Here is a 21,718-nt window from a genome sequence, read left to right as displayed (position 1 = left end):
TCTCTCACCCTTTCGCTCGTGTATTCACTTCCTTATAAAATAAAAAAAACATGCTTTACGGCAAGATGGTCTCAGTCTGGCTTCATCATGTTTCTGAATTGTTTCAATACTTTAATCGGTGACTGTTATCGATAAGATATTCACTTTTAATGATAGTCAATGACACAACAGTATACAATTTTTGTGCTTAAACCTGAGTGTAATATACCTTTTTGTTATTCTAAGGTTTGGCCTTCTTTCATAATCAGCATTTCAGATAAATACAAAATTTACCCATGGTGATAATTAAGTCCTTATGTTATGTTATGTTGATTCAGCCTGGGATGACATGGTGGGAAGCTAAGCTGCAGCATCACCATCAACATGGGAACCCACAACGTCAGGGAACCTTCTATTATACTTACAGTTACACATGACCCCCCCCCCCCCCTCCCCCATGTGGAAATGAACTGAATGATCATTCATAATGGTATATTATCAACAACAACAAAAATATGACTTCATCACACCAGATGGGGGCGCTGTTGTATAGACAACTGCTGCATTGGATTCCTTAAGCTTCTCAGAGTAGAGACTGCTGAGCTATGTCGTCAGTGATGCCTTACAGACAGTTGTGTAAAATACTATTCATATTTTTGAATTGACTTCACTACATTCCTAAAGAAAATAATTTATTTATTACACCATACATTTTCCCTGACATCCCAATGTACTGATTAAATGTTGAATGCTTAGCAACACAGTGAAAAGGTAAAATTCACACACTTATCAAGAGAACATATCCCCACTGCCTCTGGTCTGGCGAACTCACTAAAGACACATGCTTTATTTGTAAATGAGGTCTGAGTTTTGGAGTGTGCCCCTGGCTATTGTCGTGGAAAATCACTTCAAATATAACTCTTACAAGAACTTTTGTGAACTCAAATAAATGTTTTTATTACAATTGTATTGCAATATGGAATGTCCGCGGAACACACCCCGCTTCCCAACCCCGGTTCCAACATTTATACATAAATAGCATATGGGTCCACCCCATATGCAAATAAGCATACTTCCCCTAATTCTTCCTGCTTGTTCACGCCTACTAACGCCCATTATCTGCTTTCAGTTAAATTATAATAGTGGCCAGACCCGTGCTTGTCTTAAAAATAATATATGTCCATCTATCCTCTAGGCCTATAACTCAACCCTGTATTTAACTCAATGCCCCAGCATGTTCTCTGGTATGTCCTTATTAGAATTGGCAGACTCTATGTCGCTTCTTATCATTAGTGTCCAGTTGCCTTAGGCATATTTCTCTGGTATGTGTCTTATTAGAATTGTCAGACTATATGTCTCTTCTACCATTAGCATCCAGTTGCCTTAGGCATATTTCTCTGGTATGTGTCTTATTGGAATTGTCAGACTATATGTCTCTTCTACCATTAGCATCCAGTTGCCTTATGTTACTACTACACTATCCCAAAAATAAAAGTAAATATAAATTGTGAAGTCTGGTTGGCTTGATATAAGGAATAAGAAATGATTTATACTTTTGATACTTAAGTATATTTCAGCAATTACATTTACTTTTGATACACAAAATCTTACGTAAATACACGTATCTTTACTGTTGTTCAAGTATGACAATTGAGTACTTTTTCTACCACTGCTTTCAGATCAGGGGAGACCTGTCCCTTATAAAGTGGGTCAGATTAGGAGTGCTGATCTAGGATCAGGCGTGTGTGTGTGTGTGTGTGTGTGTGTGTGTGTGTGTGTGTGTGTGTGTGTGTGTGTGTGTGTGTGTGTGTGTGTGTGTGTGTGTGTGTGTGTGTGTGTGTGTGTGTGTGTTTGCCAATGGAGTGATAACCAGGTTGGGTCTCCCTTGCATATCCCTAACCCTCTCCCACCCCTGCTTGGACCACGACACCACAGAGACAGAATTTGACTTCATTCAATCAAGGTAGTTAGTGACGGACGATAGAGAATTGGTAAAAATTGGTGGCAAATTACTACAGTATCTCAAACTGACTAGGTGATGGAGCCTGGCCAATGAAGAGAAGATGATGTTTGATGACATTGATATCAGTAACAACAACACAACCCATTGGATAATCACAGTACTGTCATTAACAACATGAACGCCCATTGGATAATCACAGTACTGGTTGTTAATAACATGACAGCCCATTGGATAATCACAATGTGGTCATTAATAATGTGACAACCCATTGGATAATTACAGTGTGGTCATTAACAAGGCAACAGCCCATTGGATAATCACAATGTGGTCATTAATAATGTGACAACCCATTGGGTAATCACAATGTGGTCATTAATAATGTGACAACCCATTGGGTAATCACAGTGTGGTCGTGAATAACGTGACAGCCCATTGGGTAATCACAGTGTGGTCATTAACAAGGTGACAGCCCATTGGGAAATCACAGCGTGGTCATTAATAACATGACAGACCATTGGGTAATCACAGTGTGGTCCTTAATAACGTGACAGCCCATTGGATAATCAGTGTGGTCATTAAAAACGTGACAGCCCTTGGGCCATGAAACTTGGGCAATGGACAATAGACCGGTGGAAACCTGTCCTTTGGTCTGATGAGTCCAAATTTGAGATTTTTGGTTCTAACCGCCGTTTCTTTGTGAGATGCAGAGTAGGTGAATGTATGATCTTTGCATGTGTGGTTCCCACCGTGAAGCATGGAGGAGGAGGTGTGATGGTGTTGGGGTGCTTGCTGGTGACACTGTCTGTGATGTATTTAGAATTCAAGGCACACTTAACCAGCATGGATCACCACAGTGTGACTTTCCTGGTCCCGTCCCTCAGGTCAGTTAGTCAACACAGGAAGGAGTAATGGATGGACAGTTCATTTATTTCCAAAGCTGCAATCATGGGACACACACAGTATGGATGAATGATGAGTAGTCGGGATATAATAACGGGATATGATTAGCACTCCCACAGCAATTCTCTATAAATCTGCTGTATAATATACTAAGAAACGAACAATTGAAAAGTCTATCAAATTCATTGTGATCGTAAAGTGGATTTAACAATTTCTAATAATTCCTCATTGACTATAATACAAATAAATTGTTTCCATGTGTAGTCTCATATTCACAACATCAGAATAAACTGTCATCCATTTTAGTATTGAAATACATCAAATTAACTTGAAAAATGACTCAACGTCACACCCTTGTGGTTAAGAAATATAATACACCAAGAATGTACCACATATTTTTCTAAGCAAACTGAGATTCGGCAATTAACATATAATGAGTGGCTTCTGCAGCGATACGCCATCCTATCTGGTTTGCGCTTAGTGGGAATATCATTTATTTTTCAACAGGACAATGACCCAAAACACATCTCCAGGCTGTGTAAGAGCTATTTGACCAAGAAGGAGAGTGATTGAGTGCTGCATCAGATGACCTGGCCTCCACAATCACCAGACCTCAACCCAATTGAGATAGTATGGGATTTGTTGGATCGCAGAGTGAAGGAAACGCAGCCAACAAGTGCCCAGCAAATGTGCGAACTTCTTCAAGACTGTTGGAAAAGCATTCCAGGTGAAGCTGGTTGAGAGAATGCCAAGAGTGTGCAAAGCTGTCATCAAGGCAAAGGGTGGCTACTTTGAAGAATATCAAATATTTGTTTTATTTGTTTAACACTTTTTTGGTTACTACATGATTCCATATGTGTTATTTCATAGTTTTGATGTCTTCACTAGTTTTTCATGTAGGAAATAGTCAAAATAAAGATAAACCCTTGAATGAGTAGGTGCGTCCAAAGTTTTGACTGGTACTGTATATCTTTCTGAACTAACTCCAACACGCCTAATTGATCATTTATAGATTTAAGCAGTTCGGTTTCCACACTTACCGTACAGGGTGGTAAATAAAGGCAATACGTGTCAGTCGAAGAGTCTCTTAGTTTTCTTTTAGAGTTTGGATCTCCATTGTTTCCGTGGTTACTCTCCGCCATATTTTTGTTTTGACTGCGTTGATAGTGTTTGTCTATCAAAATGGCTAAAATTCTTTAGCCTTACAAGTTGTTTTGAGTTATTATCCAGTTTGGATGTTATTGCCCAGGAGTGAGCAGATCAGTGTAAAAGTACTATTATTTGGTCAGTTTTAGGGATTTTTCATTTATTTTTTTATTCTTAGGCTTAGTTTCCCATGACAGACATTTGATTCTGGGTAACGAGATTACCTCAGCCTTGACTTGAATTCCTTGTGGGGGTCAAAATAGGTGAGCACAGGTTCTGGATCTTTTGTGATGAGCTCTTTCATCTGCTGGAACGCAGCATCATGAATTGTGTCCCACACAAACTCACTGCTCTGTTTCAGGAGCTGGCGTAGTGGTGCGTTAACTTCTGACAGTCTGGGAGCAAACCTGGCGATCGTCGTTTACTTCTGGCAGTCTGGGAGCAAACCTGGCGATCCAGTCTGTAGGCTCAGTCTCCTTTACAACGATTTTGACTTTCTCTATGACGTCCAGCTGAGCTTTCAGGCATGCTGCGTTCTCCTATACTTTGGAAGATGTCAGATAACTCCTCCATAATGTTAGTTACATTCTGTGTTTCATTCAATGTTGCATTTGCATTGACAGACAACACCAGTTTGATTAAATCCATGTCTAGGCAAGCCCTTCTGTGCTGACAATGTATAACTCTAACATGACTGCAGTGTCCTTCTGTGAGGTCCCTTTTAACATCCAGTGGTTCCCCACCATACCCTGTGAGTTGACTTGTTGCTGGTTTGAGAACTGCTCTGCCAAACCTATTCCTGAACCTGTTTGCTGGTATTATGTTCACCTGGGCACCTGTATCCAGTTTAAATCTAACGTTGTGTCTTTCTAGTCCAAGCAAATGATTGCTCACTGTTTGTTGCAACGTGCTCTCTTGTGTCAGAGTCTCTGTACAGTTGGATGAGCGTGCAATGTCAATGGCTTTTTCCAAAGTCAAATCTGATGAGCCATGACTCAATAGCTTATCATGCACTTCATGTGAGTTTGTAGCAAAAACAATCTGATCTTTAACCATCTCGTCACTGTTTGGAAAGTTACAGTCTTTAACTATCAACTTTAGCTCGGTAACAAAATACTCGAAGGACTCGCTAACTCCTTATAGTTTTTCTTGAAACTTGTATGACATATTCCTCAAACTTGTCGTAAAATGTTTTCACTATCTTTGCCTCTGTGTTTGTAAGTGTCCACGTATTAAATACATCTCGTCCTTTCTCCCCAATCCACAATAGGAGATAGCTGCACTTCTCGTTCTCATTCTTAGCACGTAGCAGTCCAGAGAACATTAGCTCAACATGCTGTTGAAACTTTCTCCACGAGTCAGGTAAATTTGATGAATCCCAATCCATCCTTGGTGTTGGAAAGCCCGATCATTCCCATTTTATTATTTTATTATGAGTTTGTTTCTTTCTATCTGACACCATGTTAACATTTCCCCTTAACTGTCACTCTTAGTGTCTAATTAAAGGAAAGGGATTGACAACGAATATGGAATTGACTTGTTTATTTCGCACCATCTCAATCCAAAAGTAATGTACGTGCACTTGACATAAACTTACGAGACCTTTATGTCAATGATGCAGCATGTGATATTCTAGACGTAATCACACTGAACATAATATATCCTAGCAGGATATTACAGGGCTCTCTAAAGTGTTTTGTCTCCAAGTTGCAGGGATGTCACATGTCCGTCCTACTTATATCAGTACACTGGTAATAACCTAAGCATTAGAAACTTCTAAATGAACAAATAAACCACACGTAGCAAATAAGCTATTAAACTATTTGTTAACCAATTTCGACACTCTCTTATTGACCTCCATACAAAAACTCCTCACTTGGTGAGTGAAAAAAACAAAAAGCCACCTGCTGGAGAACGCAGACTTTGGGCTCAGTTATCCCTCTCGTTTCGTTTCTTCCACTCTGGCTGCAGCTACCCATAGATACTCTATCAGCTCGATCAGTTAAGCAAACTGACTCCAACTAGCAGCCTAGAGCAAGCTTATTTGAATGGCCATTACAGTAGCTAGTTTGCCAGCTTGTTGATGAAGTTGTAAAGCACCAAAGTTAATGGACAGTTCTCAGAAATCAGCTTGTATCTTGACAGCTGGCACTGTGCCTCGCTCCTTTACCTAGCTACGTTTGCCCAACATGATAACGTCACAGCTAGAGCTGTCAGCGTGCTGCGGAACTAATCACAGCAGAACAGAAAGTGTCTTATCATGAAACTCTTTTTGCTTTTAGCAAAACGTTCATTACACTAGGGTAGTATTCAGCATTGAATACTTTGGGGTGGCAGGTAGCCTAGCGGTTAGAGCAAGATAAAATCCCCGAGCTGAAAAGGTAAAAGTCTGTTATGCCCCTGAACAAGGCAGTTAACCCACTGTTCCTAGGCTGTCATTGAAAATAACAATTTGTTCTTAAAACCTTTACTCAATGGAGTGTGCTGTTTTCACTTTGTAAAAATTTCGTTCCCAAATTAAACTGCCTCGTACTCTATTCTTGCTCGTACAATATACATATTATTATTACTATTGGATAGAAAACACTCTCTAGTTTCTAAAACCCGTTTGAATTATATCTGTGAGTAAAACAGAACTCAAGTTGGAGCAAACTTCCTGTGAGGAAGTGAGAAATCTGAAATCAGGCAGGCTGTTCTGGAGTCAGTTTATTAATTTGCATGTCTTCTATTGGTCGAGATGCACTGCATACGCCTTCCCCTAGATGTCAGCAAATAGTGAGAAATGAAATGGAGTTGCTAGGCAGATCTGAGGCCATGTAAATGGGCTTGGAACGTGGGGTGCACTCTTTTCAACATTCGCCATGACGCAAGACAGACCTCAGGATGGCGTTCTGGAAAGCTCCGGTTATAGGCCTTAGATATATCCGGCTCTGATTTTATTCGATATAGGTGTTAAAGACATCATAATGTTGTTATTTTAAACCGAGTTATATAAGTTTATATTAGTATATTGCGATTTTTGGATATTTCTTTGTGCTGCGTTATAGTGAGTTGGGCACGTCTGGGCCACATGGCTAATGTTTACTGCTAATTCCAAAGTTGCCATCATTTCTGATTTTTAAAATGTTTTACAGGGAAGACACAATATGTATTTCTGTTAGCTAACCACGATAGCAAAAGACACAACTTTTTTTCCCACCATTTTTTTCTGCATAAGTAGCTATCACAATTTCGACCAAATAAAGATATAAATAGTCACTAACCAAGAAACAACTTCCTAAGATGACAGTCTGATAACATATTTATTGTATAGCATATGTTTTGTTAGAAAAATGTGCATATTTCAGGTATAAATCATAGTTTTACATTGCAGCCACCATCACAACTCTCACCAAAGCAACTAGAATAACTACAGAGAGCAACGTGAATAACCTAAATACTCATCATAAAACATTTATGAAAAATACACAGCATACAGCAAATGAAAGACAAAGATCTTGTGAATCCAGCTAATATTTCAGATTTTTTAAGTGTTTTACAGCGAAAACACAATATAGCATTATATTAGCTTACTACAATAGCCAACAGCATTGATTCAACCCAACAATAGCGATAACGAATAAACCAGCAAAATATATTAATTTTTTCACTAACCTTCTCAAACTTCTTCAGATGACAGTCCTATAACATCATATTACACAATACATATAGAGTTTGTTCGAAAATGTGCATATTTAGCGGCACAAATCGTGGTTATACAATGAGAATAGTAGCCAAGCTGCCAACAATATGTCGGGAGAAATCTTGGAAGAGGCACCTAATCTAATCAATAACTAATCATAAACTTGACAAAAAAATACAGGTTGGACAGCAAATGAAAGATACATTAGTTCTTAATGCAACCGCTGTGTTAGATTTTTAAAATTAACGTTACTACGACATACAGCGTGCGTTGAAGCGAGACCGCACCGAAATTAATGGCGGAATAGGAGTTATACATTTTTCAACAGAACAACGAATTAACATCATAAATAGTTCTTACTTTTTGATGAGCTCCCATCAGAATCTTGGGCAAGTTGTCCTTTGTCCAGAGGAATCGTTGCTCGGTTGTAGATTGTCGCCTTCAACTTTGGAATTAGCAGTAAACATTAGCCATGTGGCGAAGACGTGTCCAACTCACTATAACGCAGGACTAAGAAATATCCGAAAATCGCAATATACTGATATAAACTGATATAACTCGGTTTAAAATAACAACATTATGATGTCTTTAACACCTATATCGAATAAAATCAGAGCCGGATATATCTAAGGCCTATAACCGGAGCTTTCCAGAACGCAATCCTGAGGTCTGTCTTGCGTCATGGCGAATGTTGAAAAGACTGCACCCCATGTTCCAAGACCATTTTTATGGCCTCAGATCTGCCTAGCAACTCCATTCCAATTCTCACTATTTGCTGACATCTAGGGGAAGGCGTATGCAGTGCATCTCGACCAATAGAAGACATGCAAATTAATAAACTGACCCCAGAACAGCCTGCCTGATTTCAGATTTCTCACTTCCTCACAGGAAAATTGCTCCAACTTGAGTTCTGTTTTACTCACAGATATAATGCAAACGGTTTTAGAAACTAGAGAGTGTTTTCTGTCCAATAGTAATAATAATATGCATATTGTACGAGCAAGAATTAAGTACGAGGCAGTTTAATTTGGGAACGAAATTTTTACAAAGTGAAAACAGCACACCCTATTGAGAAAAGGTTTTAACTGACTTGCCTAATTAAATAAAGGTTTTTAAAAAATGAATGTGTGAGCTGGCTTTTTTAGCATCCATTTCATTTCAAATTGATTGATTTTAGACGGATTCAGCCAGCAGGCAGACAAGCTAGCTAGAATGCTAATTTTCGTGCACATTTCGAATTTGATAAATACTGATTCTATAACCAGAAGATATCTGAATTAGATAGTAGAATTTGGTTGTGAAGACTTGGTCGATGTTAGCTACAGATTTATAGTTTTTGTTAAGATTAACTCTTAACTCTTTTAAGGAGGATTCCGCGGACGACGTTGCCTTGGGTAACGTTAGGCGAGGATAACTTAGGATAACTGTCACGCCCTGGCCTTAGTATTCTTTGTTTTCTTTATTATTTTAGTTAGGTCAGGGGGTGACATGGGGAATGTTTGTGTTTTGTCGGTTTTGGGTGGTTATATGGTAAAGGGGGTGTTGGGTGTAGTGTATGGGTTTGTGTTGAGTGAATGTGTCTAGCTGTGTCTATGGTTGAGTGTAGGTTCTAGGAAAGTCTATGGTTGCCTGAATTGGGTCTCAATTAGAGACAGCTGGTTATTGTTGTCTCTGATTGGGAGCCATATTTAAGGCAACCATAGGGTTTAGCTGTTTGTGGGGAATTGTCTATGTCTAAGTGTTTAGTGTCAGCACTTATGTTTGTTGTTTTGTATAGTTTTCGTTTTTCGTCTTCTTCCTTTAAATAAAGAAGATGTACTTTCCACGCGCTGCGCCTTGGTCCTCAGTCTATCCAGAAGACGATCGTGACAATAACTTATTGTAGCAAATCTTATTGTTAGCTATCCCATGAGAGTTTGCACAGATCAGTGTAGACAGCCGTCTGACCTGAAGAAATGCACATCATTTACTTCAATGGGGACGCCCGTTCTATTCATGATATTTCTATGGTCGTGACTTTGTGGTGAGTTGGAAAGGAAACCTGTTGTTGCTGACCTGCTGTCGTTGTTCTCTAGCCTGTATCATAGGATGTGTGCTCTGGTCTCTGATTGTAAACCTTCATCATCCCGATCTGAACCGTGCTATCTCAGATATTTTCTTTTCACATTGTCCTTTCTAACGCGGCTCCAGAAACGTTGATGGATGTGTAACCAGGTCAACCCTGTGCAGCTCGCTTTGGCTAAGTTCAGCTCAGTCTGTGGGAAATTGATGTTGACAACATTGTTGGCCCTTGTTGTCACCCACCTGTTGGAGGAAAACCTTTTCTCACAGGCGTACCCTAACTTTCATTATGTAATGAGACCATCTCTGTTAACCCGGTCTTCATCCCAAATTTCACCATATTCCCTATATAGTGCTCTACTTTTGACCAGGGCCCATACTGCTGTATAGCGAATAGGGTGCCTTTTGGGACGCACGATAGGATTTCAGTTCAAACCCGTTTGCCACGTAGTATAGGTTTTTCCCGTCTCATAGCCAGCATCGTGGACGCTCATTGGCTGAGACGATGCTTGAGAACTGACCATATGTATGTTGCTATCACCTTTAGAGTGGAGGGGGCTGAGGGGAGTGTACAGTATGTTATGTTTAAAGGGGTAGAATGTACAACATTCAGAGGTTACAAGGCTGAGGTAAAGGACAGCTAATCCATCTTTCTCTCTCTCACTCTCTCTCGTCATTTCTTCGTCTGTACTGGGTTTGTTTTTCTCAGAAGTATCTTAGCTTCTCTCTCTCTCTTCCTCTCTGAATGTGACTTGTGTATTTTCTCCTTCTCTCTCCTCGCTGTAATTCCTAAATTGATTGAGACCTTGAAATGGATATACATTGTTGTGTGTATCTTTACTGTTTGCCAACGATTTATGCTCTGTGACGAGCTCTTACGTTCTCTAAGGGACTGACAGTTTGTAAATCAAGTGTGATCTCCCTCCATCCAGGATACGCTGGCATGGAAATCAATCACATTTCTGCTGATTCAGGATTGTTTCTCTCTCTCTTTACTCCTGTCAGAATACAGTTTGTAGTGTTAGTTTCAAGCTCTTATGGACATGTTTATACCTTCTCTTCCTCTCCTCTGTCTCAGACAGTGTACCATGGCCTCTCTCTCTCTGTCCCTGGGACTGCTGGTGCTATGCACCCTGGCTCTTGTACACTGTGACCTGGATGACAGCCATGTCAGGGTGTGGGGCCTTAGTGCCTCCAACCTGAAAGGAGACCTCCTCTCCCAGCCAGACCCCTACGTCAAGGTGAGTTGATTAATTTATTTCACCTTTATTTAACCAGAACAGTCAGTTAACGAAACAGTCTTATTTACAATGAGGGGAAAGGCAGGTGGGGTGATAAAACAGAAGAAGTACAGTAATGTTACAGACAGGACAGACATCATAACACAAAAGGACAGAGACACAGCACTAATCAAACAGGAAACAGTAGACAGTCAACAGTCATTTGTTTGGATATCAAGTAGGCTACAGTGACGTGTCACATTGAAAATGTCAGTGATTGGCTTGTTACTTGTTAGGTGAACTAATAAACAAACAAACAAATGAAAAACAAACATATATTAATGCATTTTAAAATACATGTAGAGGTTCCTCATTCAAGTGAGGAACTGTACACACATTAAAAATCATTTATTATTAAAAACACATTGAGTAATTAAAAACGTTTAATTACATCTACAAACAACATTATCTTCCTTAGGTGTGGTGCGGCCCAGCCTTCGGTGGCATGAGCAGCATTCTGAAGAACCAGGCCAACCCCACCTGGCCCGGCGAATTCAACTTCGTAGACATCATTCACAACTCTGTCCTGAAGCTGGAGGTAAGTTTCCCCCTTTACTATGCAAAGTGCGTTGAGCACTGGAAAAGCAATCAATTATGATGATGAAGATGATAATGAGGAGGAAGATTATTACAATTATGATTATTATTATTAGGTGTGGGATGATAACTTCGGAGCAGATCACCGCCTGGGAACCTGCACCACCACCATCCGCCGAGGAACACACACTGAGACCTGCCACCTGAAGAAAGGCACCGTCTACTACACCTACAGCTACGACTACAGCCACTAGAAGGAACAGACTGATGGTTAGATTGTTAACTATGACCTTGTGTCTGATTGGTTCTCTCACCCTGTCACTCATATATTTACTTCCTTATAAAATCAATTAAAAAAGTGCTTCATGGCAAGATGGTCTCACTCTGGCTTTATCATGTTTCTGTATTCTTTTATGATTTCTCAGAAGATGTCTTAGAATGGTCCATAGCATATTAAAAGTGATAAATCAATATTTCGACTAGATTTGAGATTTTATGTGAAGGCTTTTTTACAGTATACCATTATTGTGCTTAAATCTACACTTTTTTTTGTTATTCTAAGGTTTGGCCTTTTTTCATAATCTGCATATAAGATAAATACAACATTTCCCCATGGTGATAATTAAGCACTTATGATCTGTTATCTTAAGGATCCAACCTGGGATGACATGGTGGGAAGCTAAGCTGCAGCATCACCATCAACATGGGAACCCACAACGTCAGGGAACCATCTGTTATTTTTTATTTATTTATTTATTTTATTTTACCAGGTAAGTTGACTGAGAACACATTCTCATTTGCAGCAACGACCTGGGGAATAGTTACAGGGGAGAGGAGGGGGATGAATGAGCCAATTGTAAACTGGGGATTATTAGGTGACCATGATGGTTTGAGGGACAGATTTGAATTAGCCAGGACACCGGGGTTAACACCCCTACTCTTACGATAAGTGCCATGGGATCTTTAATGACCTCAGAGAGTCAGGACACCCGTTTAACGTCCCATCCGAAAGACGGCACCCTATACAGGACAGTGTCCCCAATCACTGCCCTGGAGCATTGGGATATTTTTTAGACCAGAGGAAAGAGTGCCTCCTACTGGCCCTCCAACACCACTTCCAGCAGCATCTGGTCTCCCATCCAGGGACTGACCAGGACCAACCCTGCTTAGCTTCAGAAGCAAGCCAGCAGTGGTATGCAGGGTGGTATGCTGCTGGCTATACTTACAGTTACATATGAATCCCCCCCCCCCCCCTCCCCCATGTGGAAATGAACTGAATGATAATTCATAATGGTATATTATCAACAACAACAAAAATATGACTTCATCACAACAGATGGGGGCGGTGTTGTATAGAGAACTGCTAGCTAGGATTCCTAAAGCTTCTCAGAGTAGTACTGCTGAGCTATGTGGTCAGTGTTGCCTTTAAGATCAGCGGAGATCTGTCCCTTATTCATAAAGTGTCTCAGATTAGGAGTGCTGATCTAGGATCAGGTTTTCCCAGTCCAGAACAATCTCCTTCAATATGATCAAATAAGCCAAACTTTTATGAACGCTTCATGAGTACGGGCCGAGATCAGGGCCTGTGTCCACAAAGCGCCTCAGAGTAGAGACTGCTTTCCAACAACAGGTTCCTGGACAGTGACCTGGAAACTGGTAAGTGGTCGAGAGGTTGAGTAGAGTGTTAATTCCTTAGTAGGTAAAGGAGGAGTCTGCTCTCCTCCACGGTTATCAACTTCAGCAGAGGATTCTCAAGAGTCTCCTTTCAGGTTCAAGCTCGGAAGTGTTTTAAAATCCACCTCACCCCCTTTGAATCAGCTGTCGTTTTCTGGAAGGAGAAAAGCATTTTACTTCTACTTTTATCTGTAAAATATCTTCCTCCACTACTAGATACATTTATGGTATGATGGTATGATATGATGGTATGTCTCCAAATGCCTGACTGAGCAGTGAGGTCATTCCTCAGGATCTTCCATGTGCATGTGTGTGTGTGTGTGTGTGTGTGTGTGTGTGTGTGTGTGTGTGTGTGTGTGCATGCATGTTTGTAAATTTTCTGATATCCAGGTTTCCTCTCCCTTGCGTATCCCTAACCCTCTCCCACCCCTGCTTGGACCATGACACCACAGAGGCAGAAATTTACTTTATTCAAGCAAGGTAGTTATTGATGACCCATAGAGAATTGGTAAAAATTGGTGGGAAATTACTACAGTATCTCAAACTGATTAGCTGATGGAGCCTGGCCAATGGAGAGAAGATAATGTTTCACGGGATTGGTATCATTAACAACAAGACAAGACAAGAATGCTTCCTGAGGCAGGGAACCCTCAACTGCCTTAATATTTGTCAGTGATTATACATTTGTAGCTTTACTAATGAATTTCAGAGATTTTGAGAGACATTACACACACTCTCCACAGCAAGACCATCTTTTAGCAAATATCTTTCTCCTGTTTCATCGCTTTTAAGAAATTGACTAATCAATAACAGCCTGTTTTATAACTGCATCTCAAACCCCTCTCTGATAAGAGGACAGAAAGCTGTAGTCTAGATCCACATGGGTGTACTTCAGCTGTGGGATGACATCAACAACAAAACATGATAAGGTGAATATTAACTTAATTGAAACATTCAAAAAATCCCATGGCAGATATGGCTAAGATCCTGTAGCACAGACAGACAGACAGACAGACAGACAGACAGACAGACAGACAGACAGACAGACAGACAGACAGACAGACAGACAGACAGACAGACAGACAGACAGACAGACAGACAGACAGACAGACAGACAGACAGACAGACAGACAGACAGACAGACAGACAGACAGACAGACAGATAGATAGATATGGCTAAGATCCTGTAGCACAGACGGACGGACGGACGGACAGCTGATGCTAAAAGATAAGAGTTCAGCCTGTGTTTGTGTGTGGCGCCACAGAGAGAAGAGAGAGAGGGATATGTTCTGTAGTGAGTGTATATTGACACTGTGAGAGTGGGGCGTATTATAATAACTTAATTAGCTCTGTAGTCTTTTGTACTTCTTTAATGCAAAAAGTTTAGTAATTAGATCTTGGATTAAGGATAAAACCAAGAGATTTTACAACTCATCTGGTTGATAGGGCCCTGGGGTGAAGCTTCTATTGAAGCCAGAGACAGTGTTTGTATGTGGCGCCACAGAGTGAGTGATATAACTGTAGTGTGTAAAGGGTTTGTACCAGATTACACCCTATTCACTTTATAGTGAACTACTTTTGACCACTAGTGCACTATATAGGGAATAGGGTGCCATTTTGGGAATCAAACACGGTCACTGTAGGAGTGGTCCTTATAATACCACTCCTACTGAAGCAGTGGGCTGTGTGGCGCCTGTTGTCTCCTACAGATAGTGATCAATGGTATTACTGATGAATTACATATTCTATACAATACTAATTACCATGTCCACCCTTAGTAATGTCCTCTCCCTCACCTAACTGTTTATTCACTGGGCTGGTCTTTTGACATTATCTGGAATACAATTTGTTCAATCAGCATTTCAAATAGGATCAGAATTTGTTATTACACCTTATAGGCTTCCATATGTTACTTGGTAGTATAGGGTGTGCTCTCATTGGTTACGTCATCACTAAGTAGTCCTACATACCACCTGTGGGTCATCATACCACCTGGGTGTGGGGGGGGGGGGGGGGGGTGGGATCGTTATAAACAGCTAGATGGCACAGTAAGGACCATCAGCAGTTGGGTGACTAGAGAAGACAGACGTCCAGCTCAAGAATATCCAGGTAAGACATGACCTGCTGTTCTGGTGCTGTCATATTCTTTTTTTTTCTTCTCTCTCTCTCTCTCTCTCATCGACTGGGATTCAGTCGATTGGGATTCAGTCGAGCTTTTAGATTTGCACAATAGCAGATATAGAAAATTAAGTGTCAGTTTGGTTGAGTACACCGGATGACTTCTCAGCCAGGTTTGCTATCAGAACTGAATGTGTAACACCATGGGACTGATTGTCAAGTGTCATCTCCCTCCATCCAGGATATGCTGGTGTGTAAATCAAACACACTTCTGATAAGCCCCTCTCTGTATTTCTGCTGATTCAGAATTGTTATGGTGTCTTCCATTTATTTTTTTCTCTCTCTCTGTCCATTTATCTCTCTCTCTCTTCCTCCACTGACTAAACTCTTAATACTGATAACATGTCCTGATCTTTCAACTCTATTTTTACTCCACCTCTCTGAATACAGTTTGAGGTGTTACTGTCAAGCTCTTATGGACATGTTTATATCTTCCCCTCCTCTCCCCTCCCTTCCTCTGTCTCAGACAGTGTACCATGGCCTCTCTCTCTCTGTCCCTGGGACTGCTGGTGCTATGCACCCTCTCTCTTGTACACTGTGACCTGTATGATGGCCACGTCAGGGTGTGGGGCCTTAGTGCCTCCAACCTGAAAGGAGACTTCCTCTCCCAGCCAGACCCCTACATCAAGGTGAATTTATTCATTTATTTTACCTTTAATTAACCAGAACAGTCAGTTAACGAAACATTCTTATTTACAATGAGGGAAAGGCAGGTGGGGTGATAAAACAGAAGAAGTACAGTAATGTTACAGACAGGACAGACATCATAACACAAAAGGACAGAGACACAGCACTAATCAAACAGGAAACAGTAGACAGTCAACAGTCATTTGTTTGGATATCAAGTCGCCTACAGTGACGTGTGAACATGAAAATGTCAGTTCTTGACTTGTTATTTGTTCGTTGAACTTATAAAAAAAATGAATGAACAAACAAACAAATTAATTAATTAATTTTAAAATACGTGTAGAGGTTCCTCATTCAAGTGAGCCAACTGTACATACATTAAAAATAATTTACCATTAAAAGCACAATCATTTTTAAAAAAGTTTAATAAATTCTACTGATAACATTATCTTCCTCAGGTGTGGTGCGGCCCAGCCTTCGGTGGTATGAGCAGCATTCTGAAGAACCAGGCTAACCCCACCTGGCCCGGCGAATTCAACTTCGTAGACATCATTCACAACTCTGTCCTGAAGCTGGAGGTGAGTTTCCCCCCTTACTATGCAAAGCGCTTTGAGCACTGGAAAAGCACAATGTAAATCAAATCAATTATTATTACGATGATGAAGATGATAATGAGGAGGAGGTGCAGGACGATTATTATGATTATTTGTTACTATTATTGTTATTATGATAATTATTATTATTAGGTGTGGGATAATAACGTCGGACCAGATCACCGCCTGGGAACCTGCACCACCACCATCCGCCGAGGAACACACATCGAGACCTGCCACCTGAAGAAAGGCACCGTCTACTACACCTACAGCTACGACTACAGCCACTAGAAGGAACAGTATGATGGTTAGATTGTAACCGAGGACCTTTGTGACCTTGTATCTGATTGGTTCTCTCACCCTGTCACTCATGTATTCACTTCCTTATAGCATCAATTAAAACAACGTGCTTTACGGCAAGATGGTCTCAGTCTGGCTTCATCATGTTTCTGAATTGTTTAATGATTTCTCAGATGATGCCTTAGAAGATGGTCCATAGCATATTAAAAGAGATAAATCAACATTTCTACTAAATTTGAGACCCATTCGACATTTACCTTTTGCAGTGTCACGAAGTGGCCCTTTTGGGTGTATATCATGCCCCCCCTCTTACTATCTCTCCCACCCCAGGTTTTACAACGGTCATAAATTCCTGGTAGAAACTCTTTCTCTTTGCTGCCATGGAGTATGGAGGGAGAGATCCTATGGAGATCAAAGACATTCTTCTTCCAGAAACTCTTAATCTCCAAAATTGGAGAATTAAACAATATTTATATTTTTGAGAATGTGGTAATGGTCTGTGGACACTTAAGGGACAGTCATGTTGAGTTTGTTTCATTTTGGTGATCTCATGAAGGACAGAAAACACACATTCCTATCTTTGGTTGTGTCCACTAATCAATGATGGGGTTTACATCTAAATGTTGTGAAACATATGTGATTACATATGAAACTATTTGTGAAAAGATAAAATGTGATGTTATCCTTCTAAATGAGAGCATGGATTTTCATATAAAGTTTAACTAGTCAGTGGCCACGTGCCCGTCAGCCAGACATTACATCAGGCATCATGGTACCGCTCTTTTCTACTCCAGAATAAAATGACTCATGACAAAATGTACATTTAGTCAAGATAACACCGGGACAGGGAGTTCCCACGTTGAAATGGCTGGAACTCTGAAACTTTCAACAGAGAAGAAGTACTACTCGGTGCCAAAGAGACCCACGGTAAGCCAGACATCTCAAATGGTTACGAAGACAAGAAAATATGGAGCTGTCGCTACATGTTGAAATGGTTGGCAATTCAAAAACTAGAGACAGAGAACGCCGGGACAGAGTACCCACATTGTAATGGCTACAACTCTATAAACTAAAGAATAAATATTCAGACTGCAGATGTATAAATACTTTAGTCTGGTAAATGTATCTCTTCTAAGAACAGTTCTGAATGGTACTCTGGAGTACCCATTATAACAACTAAGACAGACTGTGACTCCTGGGGAACACAATGGACAGATGGACAGGCGACCACAGAGAGAGACAACAAGACATATGCTAGTAAATATGTAAATTGCAATTTATTTTTGAATGAGCGGTTGTTCAGATAGAAACTATTAGCAATTTCTATGAGTGTAGTTATCAGGAAGAGTTACCCGCTCTTGATCGGTCCCCATCCATTTTCCTTTGTCTACAAAGCCATATCGGTTTCGTCCGCTTGGGACTTTTCCTTTGTATCACGTAGTAACCCATGTGTGAACTAATTGGGTGTGTGTTTATGTAATTCTGTGATTTGATTAGTTAGTAAATAAATGATTAAACCAATTTTTGTATTTTGCTGATTCGTGATCTGTGCTAGGGTTGGTGCAGACATCCAAGGGTTTCGACATTCAGAATATGACTGATGAGGTAATAATACATTAATAAGTGACTGTAATCAATAACATATGAAAATATCTGAAGAGTTAATTCGGGAAAAAGAAACTCTTTAAACATTTTCCTGTTGTGCCCCGACTTCCTAGTTAATTAAAGTTACATGATTAGTTTAATCGCATAATAAAATTACACGTATTACACAAATTGATTTGATAATATACAGTCTTCACATTTAATGATAGTCAACGACACAACAGTACACCATTTTTGTGCTTAAACCTGAGCGTAATATACCTTTTTATTATTCTGAGGTTTGGCCTTCTTTCATAATCAGCTCTGGACCATTACACCGGATCTTCGCAGCTAGCTAGTTGCTACCGAGTGGCTACTGGGGCTAACGCCTTTGTCCAGAAGTATGCACCGGCTAGCCTCGAGCTAGCCCCATTTCCTGGCTAGCAAATGAAGTAATCCAGCTACAATACTTCTCTTGCCAATTAGCCTGGACCCTTTGTCGACACGGAGCCCCGCCGATCCACCACGACTGGTCTGCTGGTCTGCTGATGTAATTCGGCCGATTTGCTCTCAACCAGCCTCTGCAGTTTGGATGCTGGTGTTTGATCCATCTGCTAGCCCCGGCCTGCTAGCTTCCTGAACGCCGTGTCCCCCGCTCGCCTTGCGTAGTAATTGACTACCGAATGGCTCCCTGTTTCATCTTTGCTGCTCATTGGACCCTGCTCATTGGACCCTCATCTTTGCTGCTCATTGGATCACTCGGCTACACAGCTGATGCCTGGTGGACTGTTCATTAACACGGTACTTAATTTTGCTTATCTGTCAGCCCCAGCCTCGAACTCAGGCCCTGAGTGTAGCTAACTGACCCTCTTTTACCATTCATCGCCATTTACCTGTTGTTGTTGTTGTCCTAGCTGTTTACCCGTTGTTGTCTCACCCGTTGTTGTCTTAGTTCTCCCAATCAACACCTGTGATTGCTTTATGCCTTTCTTTAATGTCAATATGCCTTGTATACTGTTGTTTAGGGCAGCTCTCATTGTTTTATTTTACTGCAGAGCCCCTAATCCTGCTCAACATACCTCAGATAGCCCCCTTGTCCCACCCTCCGCATGTGTGGAGGGCTGTTATTGATTGGTCACTTTCCTAAAAGCGTGACAAGAGAAAGACAGACTCAAGAATATCCAGTTATTAAGACATGATCTGTTGTTTGAGTTTAAGTTTATTTGATTTTTACAGGGACAGTGCACAATAATCAACGTTTCAGTAAAAGTGCCGGTTTTAGCCAGCCGGCTCATTTTCAACCGCAGTCCCTGGGCAGGTTATTAAAAACAATGACAATATAGACAATCATTGAGCAGTGAGCACACGCAGAGCAACATAGGACAAGCAAGACATAGCATACAGACAGAGCAACATAGGACAAGCAAGACGTAGCATACAGACAGAGCAACATAGAACAAAAAGCAGCATGACAAAATTCCTAAAAGCAACAAAGTGTTTCCACACCTCACAAGCTACAGGCAACATGGAAAGCGGAAATACACAGCTAGGGATTATGTTCACAAATCTGATTGACCTTTAGCCATGTCTTCATGCATTTTGTGAAATTGTGATATGTGGTGCAGTTATGTGTATCTGATGGCAGTGTATTCCAGACATGGGAAGCTCTCACAGAGAAAGCGGATTTACTAAAGGTGCTTTTCCTTAAGGGAACTATACAGTCACCTCTCATGGCATCCACCTTGTGGATCTGCTGCCATATGTGGGGCAGGCCATTTAGGATCTTGTATACAAGACATGCGTCGGTGTATTGCACAAGATTTTCCCAACTCAGGAGCTCATGCTTTCTGAGGATGTAACAGTGATGATGGCTATTGGGCTTCCAATCAAGCACTTTGAGAGCCTGTATGTAGACAGACTGAATAGGTTTTAATGATGTACAGCAAGCTTGGGCCCAACTAGTCAAGCAGTATGTTAAGTGGGGGAGTATCATAGATTTGAAGTACAGTTTTGCAATTTCTGTAGTCAAACAATTTTGTATAAATCGGAAATTAGCCAGGTTGAATTTTGTTATCTGAATTACCTTTTTCACATGCTTTTTAAAAGAGAGGTTGGAATAAAGTATGATGCCAAGGTACTTAAAATCAGATACCACCTGGAGCTTCTCCACTGACACATAGACATCTGGCTTAGTATTATCTGTTGCCCTCTTTGTGAAGAACATGCAAACAGTTTTTTTCACATTGATATGCAAACACGAGTCACTGAGCCACTTTGTAACCTGGACCATTACAGTGGTGAGTTCTTGTGCAGCTTGTTGTTTGCTCTTTGCATGCACATATATCACTGTATCATCTGCATACATTTGAACTTCAGACCCAGTACAGACAGAAGGCAGATCATTAATGTACAGGCTGAACAGGAGGGGCCCCAGTATTGACCCTTGGGGCACGCCCACATCATAGCTAAGAGTGGGCGACAGCTCATTGCTCACTCTGACACACTGAGTTCTGCCTTCAAGGTATGATGTCATCCATCTCAAGGCATCTGGGGAAAAGTTGAACTTGGACAATTTTGTGATGAGAATCATGGTTAACAGTTTCAAAAGCCTTCCTTAGGTCTAGAAACACATCCCCAACAAAGCCCCCTTTGTCCATCTTGGACTTCACATTTTCCAGAAGAAAGCAGTTGGCCGTTTCTGTGGAGTGTTTCTCTCTGAAGTTTCTCTCTGCACTTTTGGCCAGGTTTGGATTTGATTTTCTTTAGGAAACCATTTATTGTAGTCTGCATTGTGGATAGAAAAACCTGACTATCAGCTTCCACGTCTGTATAGGACAAGAGATCATTCGAGTTAATTCCCTTAATTGCGTTTTCAAAATAGTTTAATTCACTCTTAGGTATTCTTAGTTGATCCGGCTTTCTAACAGTAGAGAGGTTAAACCTGCTCTTAGACAGCTTTCTGGCTATAAGTGTCAGATTATGATCAGATAGCCCAGTAACCATATTGAATGATTTAGTCACTCTCTCTGGTTTATTACTGAACACCAAATCAATCTGTGTTTTAGAGTAACAAGTCACCCTGGTTGGCCCTTTAACTAGCTGTGTAAGGTAAAAGGTATTAGTGATCCGTTTGAGGGTTTTCCTGCAAGACTTGTCTTCATAATTAAACATTAAACAATTAAACAACATTAAACATAATTAAACATGTTATTAA

General features: G+C 40.6%; 2 protein-coding genes across 2 annotated transcripts; both read left to right on the top strand.

Moving 5' to 3' along the window:
* The first annotated feature begins 2,782 nt into the window (after window positions 1–2,782).
* LOC129825775 (uncharacterized) lies at window positions 2,783–11,802 on the top strand. Its single transcript, XM_055885921.1, has 4 exons — window positions 2,783–2,823; window positions 10,810–10,972; window positions 11,430–11,549; window positions 11,665–11,802. Exons 1-4 carry the CDS (start codon window positions 2,783–2,785, stop codon window positions 11,800–11,802), a joined length of 462 nt encoding a protein of 153 aa, XP_055741896.1.
* Window positions 11,803–15,301: 3,499 nt separating this feature from the next.
* LOC129825837 (uncharacterized) lies at window positions 15,302–17,040 on the top strand. The gene is made up of 4 exons (XM_055885972.1): window positions 15,302–15,331; window positions 15,867–16,029; window positions 16,486–16,605; window positions 16,774–17,040. Exons 2-4 carry the CDS (start codon window positions 15,877–15,879, stop codon window positions 16,909–16,911), a joined length of 411 nt encoding a protein of 136 aa, XP_055741947.1. The 5' UTR covers window positions 15,302–15,331; window positions 15,867–15,876; the 3' UTR covers window positions 16,912–17,040.
* The last annotated feature ends 4,678 nt before the right edge of the window (window positions 17,041–21,718 follow it).

Source organism: Salvelinus fontinalis, chromosome 28 (assembly GCF_029448725.1).
Source record: "Salvelinus fontinalis isolate EN_2023a chromosome 28, ASM2944872v1, whole genome shotgun sequence".
NCBI lineage: Eukaryota > Metazoa > Chordata > Actinopteri > Salmoniformes > Salmonidae > Salvelinus > Salvelinus fontinalis.
Note: the sequence above shows the minus strand (reverse complement) of the source record. Positions and strands in the feature narration are given on the sequence as shown.

Excerpts from the sequence above, each read along its gene's own strand:
- LOC129825775 (XM_055885921.1), top strand. The coding sequence starts at position 2,783 with ATGGATCACCACAGTGTGACTTTCCTGGTCCCGTCCCTCAG. Across the intron at positions 10,973-11,429 it reads AGCCAGACCCCTACGTCAAG|GTGTGGTGCGGCCCAGCCTT; the intron begins GTGAGTTGATTA and ends TATCTTCCTTAG. Across the intron at positions 11,550-11,664 it reads ACTCTGTCCTGAAGCTGGAG|GTGTGGGATGATAACTTCGG; the intron begins GTAAGTTTCCCC and ends TATTATTATTAG.
- LOC129825837 (XM_055885972.1), top strand. The coding sequence starts at position 15,877 with ATGGCCTCTCTCTCTCTGTCCCTGGGACTGCTGGTGCTATGCACCCTC. Across the intron at positions 16,030-16,485 it reads AGCCAGACCCCTACATCAAG|GTGTGGTGCGGCCCAGCCTT; the intron begins GTGAATTTATTC and ends TATCTTCCTCAG. Across the intron at positions 16,606-16,773 it reads ACTCTGTCCTGAAGCTGGAG|GTGTGGGATAATAACGTCGG; the intron begins GTGAGTTTCCCC and ends TATTATTATTAG.